Source organism: Polistes canadensis, unplaced genomic scaffold (assembly GCF_001313835.1).
Source record: "Polistes canadensis isolate GaletaPanama2010 unplaced genomic scaffold, ASM131383v1 scaffold_243, whole genome shotgun sequence".
Lineage (NCBI taxonomy): Eukaryota > Metazoa > Arthropoda > Insecta > Hymenoptera > Vespidae > Polistes > Polistes canadensis.
The window spans coordinates 62,405-67,504 of record NW_014569790.1 but is presented as its reverse complement, the minus strand read 5'-3'; the positions used below and the strand labels follow the sequence as shown (position 1 = coordinate 67,504).

At 26.0% G+C, this 5,100-nt stretch overlaps 1 protein-coding gene across 1 annotated transcript; it reads right to left on the bottom strand.

The window, feature by feature from the left end:
- Nucleotides 1-1,101: 1,101 nt before the first annotated feature.
- On the bottom strand, nucleotides 1,102-3,971 carry LOC106790522 (lipase 3-like). The gene is made up of 7 exons (XM_014755490.1): nucleotides 3,791-3,971; nucleotides 2,848-3,154; nucleotides 2,648-2,762; nucleotides 2,330-2,576; nucleotides 2,003-2,252; nucleotides 1,784-1,926; nucleotides 1,102-1,705 (listed from the first exon to the last, which is right to left on the bottom strand). Exons 1-7 carry the CDS (start codon nucleotides 3,833-3,835, stop codon nucleotides 1,556-1,558), a joined length of 1,257 nt encoding a protein of 418 aa, XP_014610976.1. The 5' UTR covers nucleotides 3,836-3,971; the 3' UTR covers nucleotides 1,102-1,555.
- Nucleotides 3,972-5,100: the final 1,129 nt, after the last annotated feature.

Below are 5,100 nucleotides of genomic sequence, written 5' to 3'. Positions count from 1 at the left end.
ATGGCATGAAAAATGTAACTGTATTTTATAATAAGATTAATAATATTCAATCGTAATATTATGTAATATTTTTTTTTTTTTATACAACTGTATCTACTAGCGAATTATCATTATTATTGCTATTTAAGAGGATATAAAAATCGAACATTCCATCGCAGATATAATTATTAAATAAATAATATTCCACTTTTAATTTAATCGCGCGGTGAAGATATACATTTGTTAATGCACATTACAATATATCAATTATAAATTTTTCTTGATTTGAAAAGAGATCTATATGATTTATTTATTATTAATAATTCAAAATTATATTATTAAGAAATAACGATACGAGTAGTAGAACGGAAGACATATATATGGTATAGTTTTCAATTTTCTCTTTACTATATTCAAATATATTACTACTATATTCTCTCTCCAATTTAAACAAAAACAAAAAAATATATATATATATACAGTTAACAATTTATTTTTAAGTATTTCCATATTAATTCGTCAAATATAAAAAATATTTCCTGTTAACGAAAAGAAAATAATAATAATAATATTAGCAATAGATATAGAATTTTGTTAAATAATTTTTTATGGATTTGACAGAAGAAAATTTTTTTTCTTGGCCGTGTTTGGAAGCATTTAATAAAATGAAATAAAAAAAGAATTACAATTAGCGTTTAAAGACTGAAGTTTTTTCTTGGAAACTAAACGATATACAAAATATTTTAATATACTAGGTAGAAAACATGTAATAACATTGTATACTATCATGTGCTATATAAAAAAGAAACATTCCGTTGATGTGTAATTAGATTGTTTTCAACTGTAATTAATTGCAATACGTTTTAATATAAGTCGATATAATTATGAAAATAGCATTTATAATTAATGTTAATTATTTACTTAAAATAATGTGCTGGAAATGAATGATTCTCGAAATCTCTTTACTTAATCGTTAATTCGTATATTTAATTTTGGCATCTGTATAATTTTTTGTTAAACAGGATATAATGTGTAACATATTTTTAATAAAATATTTTACTATGAATTATATGAGATACATTTTTAGTTATATTATTATTATTATTATTATTATTATTATTATACCACATTTATATTATAATACAAATATCATAGGAAATGAAATTTTATATATTATATATAAAGAGTACTACTACTTCATGGAAGCACGTTGTTTCTTATATATCTTTCTATGATATTATAATATTGTTATAAGAACATATTATTTATAATATATTTATTAACAATATCGATATAAATATATGTACACCTATTATATATAAATAATATCCATTATATATAAATATGTACGATTCACGAAAAAATTAGGCCATTGGACTAACTGGACTAACTGGAACTCGAACTCGGATTTGCTGCTTTCTGAATGACTGTTCTAATCTTTGAGCTTTCCGGAGTCCTTTGATCAACTTTTTACAAATGCATATCTTTCTTATTATTTGGATATGAATTCTTTTCATATATATATATATATAATAATCATTTTTTCCAAAATGCATTCTAATATTTATAAGTGTAATTAGAATCGTTTTAATACTGCTACAACGCTATTATAAACAAGTGTTTTGGCATCTCTCCCCCATAGAAAATCAACATGATTAAATTTCGAATATTCAATTTTCTTCGTCTCTATTACATTAGGTAACTCGTCCATAATTTTTTGCACATCCTGTAAAACAAATGTTAATGAATAATCGTGACAATATACAAATTTAAGATAAATAAATTGAAATAGCGAGTTATCTACCAAATAATGCGTTAAAGAATCATTTTCTCCATAAAAAATAGCCACTGGAACGTTAACTTTTCTTAAATTATATTTCGGTGGTTGAGTGGAACCATATCTTTTTAAATTTTGGTTAATCCCATAATCAAACTTTCTAAATGATCCTTAAAGAAAATAAAATGACAAGTTGAATATAATTAAAAGTTATCGAAACCATCGGTGTTTGTTATTTTTCAATACCTGTTACAATTGCTTGACTGTAATGAATAATCTGTTTGGCTGAAGCACCAGCTGGAAAGTGTCCAAAAATTAGAGGAAACATATTTTTGTCGAGTTGATTACTACCAAATCCAGCAATTATGTGGAACCAACAATTGCAAACAGTGTTTGTCAATACGGGAGGAGCATTACGAATAATCGTACTAACTGCACGTGCTTGAAGTTTACTGTAAGGGAACCACTGATGTATATTGCAATAAAAAGAACCCCACTGAAACATATTTATCGTAATTATAAAAAAAAAACAAGCGTGACGAATAAAAGAAGAAATAATTAACGTTGTATTACCTCCACTAAATTATAAAAATGCACTACTAATTTGAGTAAAGGACTTTGCTGGTTATATAAAAAAGCTATTGGCGCTAAGCTGACCATTACTTTAACTTTGGCATTATATTCAGGTCTTTCGCTTCCCATTACATAAAAAGCAGTTGTCCCTTGACTGTAGCCAATATAAGACAGTTCCGAATGGGCAGTTTTTTCCAAAACATAATCTATTATCGCTGGTATATCATAATACCCTACCTCGTGATAACTGTAATTCAATGATGAACAAATAATATATCTCTAAGTTTACGAATGAAAAATATTTGGAACAAAAAATACCTAAAATCCCAGAACTCTCTGTTCTTCGGTGTATAGATTTTATGCTTCTTGGAGTACGCGTTACCACGTGCATTTGCCAACCATACATCATAACCAGCTTGACACAGAGTATATGCTAATAAACATAATATAAATATAAATAAAAGATTCAATTTTATTTGTAATTCATTAAACATAATCAATTTCTTCAAATCTCATACCAAGAGCTTTCTGCGGTCCAAGCAAAACCCAATCCGCAGAACTGGAAAGTACTCCATGATTTACTATAACTGGCGGTCTAGGTGAAGAATTATTTTCAGAATTGATCGATTTGTTTAAATTCAATAGAGTAGAGTTTTCTAAGTTATCAGTAACGATTTGTTCTGTGTTAGATGTGACATTGGAATTTGTCAATTGTACATTAGATGTTTTGGGTCCTATGATTCTATGTACAGTTAGACAATAATCATCTTCCGTCCAAATATAATGAGTTTCAGATATATAACCGTGATGTTCTATGAGTTCAGGCTGTAAGTGAAAATAGAAAATGAAACATTTATTTTTAATCGCATATTTTCATTAAATAATCATTATGTAAATATACAAGTTTACAATAACTTTTGTATCCAAGTTAAACGCATTATCAATGAGTAATTTCTATTAAAAAAAAAAAAGTAATTATAGAAACTTCCAGAAGAATAAATATAGAGAAACACAGGAAGTTAACCTTAAAACGCGATAAAAATTACAAAACTGAAAAGTCGTAAAGAATAACCTCGAAGATGATAAAGACCAGGAAACGTGATATCACTTTGAATTGATAAATATATTTGTATTTTCGCGGTATTATAAAAGCGACGTATGATAATTTGTTTACGTTCTTTAACATATATAGATAATATACATAAACATATACATATTAAGTAAAATTACATTTTCAAACGGAAATGAAAGAATGATTAAAAACAATGTGAAAAAAAAAGAAAAATAAAGTAGAATATAATTATCTGAAATATAATTAACCTAAAAGAATGTCCAAAATACAAAATGTAAATATATATTTGAAAAAACATGGTAGATCACAGTTTTAACGCACAATTAAACAAATTGATTAATGAATTGTATATAAAATATTAAATAATTAATTAGTAAAAATAAGCTTACCGTTGTCATATGTATCTCATCATCTTGATCCGTTTTTTCCTTCATTATACGAATAACAAATATTTCGTATAAAATGTTAATCAATCGATATAACACGTTTTCTATCCGATGAAAGTATACGAGTGCGAAATGAAAGGAAACAACACACGATTCTCGAAAACTGAGTGGTAAATATATGAAAGGGATAATATATATATATAAAAAAGAAAAAAAAAAAAAAAAAAAGAGCAAATACAATCAGACGAGAAGAGAAATTCACGAGGTATGTGATACACAACACAACTTTCACAACTGAAGAAGAAGAAGAGAGGAATAGAACAATAAAAGTATGAATAGTGTGTAACTACTGAGGTTTTACAAACATTTAACTCGAATATATTTCAATTTGTTATGCACATATATATATATTAATACAATCTTGCATTTGAAAAAGGCACTGCAAATACACGAATGCACATTATTTACACGAATAACAATTAGAAAACTATTTCTGTTTTTGTTTTTCTCTCTAAGGAAGAAACGTCAGCCTTCTTTAACGATTAGTCGAAGAATGATTGGAAAATATTGACAACAACATTGTAAAAGCTTATCCTGAAAGGAGACAGATAATCGATCAAATAAACGAATATATGTGTTGTTTATCATCCCAAGAATGAGATTTGTATTTTTTTCTAATTCGCCGATTTAGTTCAAAGTCTTCTGTAATTAATCGATTATCGTGATATTATTATTTATTGGAACAATTTGTTCTTCTTATATATTTTTTTTTTTTTTCTTTTTTTTATATACCATATGAATCATAAAAGAAGTATTATTATCATTGTGTTTTAACTGAGAAATTATATCATGTTTATTAACACGCGAGTATTTGACTATACGTCATCATCAAAAGGAAGAAAGCTCCTCTATTATAGTTGGTTCTGTTCGACGTATGGTAAGAATGGGATTGTTTATCTCTATCGTATTAACTAACGCATACAACGATTCTACAGAATTTATTATGACTCATTTCTCCTATAGATAGATAATTTAATGTGCGATTAGAAAGTTAACAATAAATGATAAAATATTAAGAGTTTTAAAGCTTCTTTTGTGTGTGAACTTTTCAAGATATTATTTATCTCTCTCTCTTTCTTTTTTTTTTTTTTTTCGTACATTACCAGAACACCGTAAGAAAATTATCGTGAAATATAATTATCTATTGTTATCTATCTAGATATATATATATATATATATCGTAAATTATATAGATAAGGGATAAACAATAATAAAGTAAATTGTTTATTGTTGTTGCATGTATATACTATGTC

Excerpts from the sequence above, each read along its gene's own strand:
- LOC106790522 (XM_014755490.1), bottom strand. The coding sequence starts at position 3,835 with ATGAAGGAAAAAACGGATCAAGATGATGAGATACATATGACAACG. Across the intron at positions 2,763-2,847 it reads TGGACCGCAGAAAGCTCTTG|CATATACTCTGTGTCAAGCT; the intron begins GTATGAGATTTG and ends TATGTTTATTAG. Across the intron at positions 1,927-2,002 it reads CAGTCAAGCAATTGTAACAG|GATCATTTAGAAAGTTTGAT; the intron begins GTATTGAAAAAT and ends ATTTTCTTTAAG.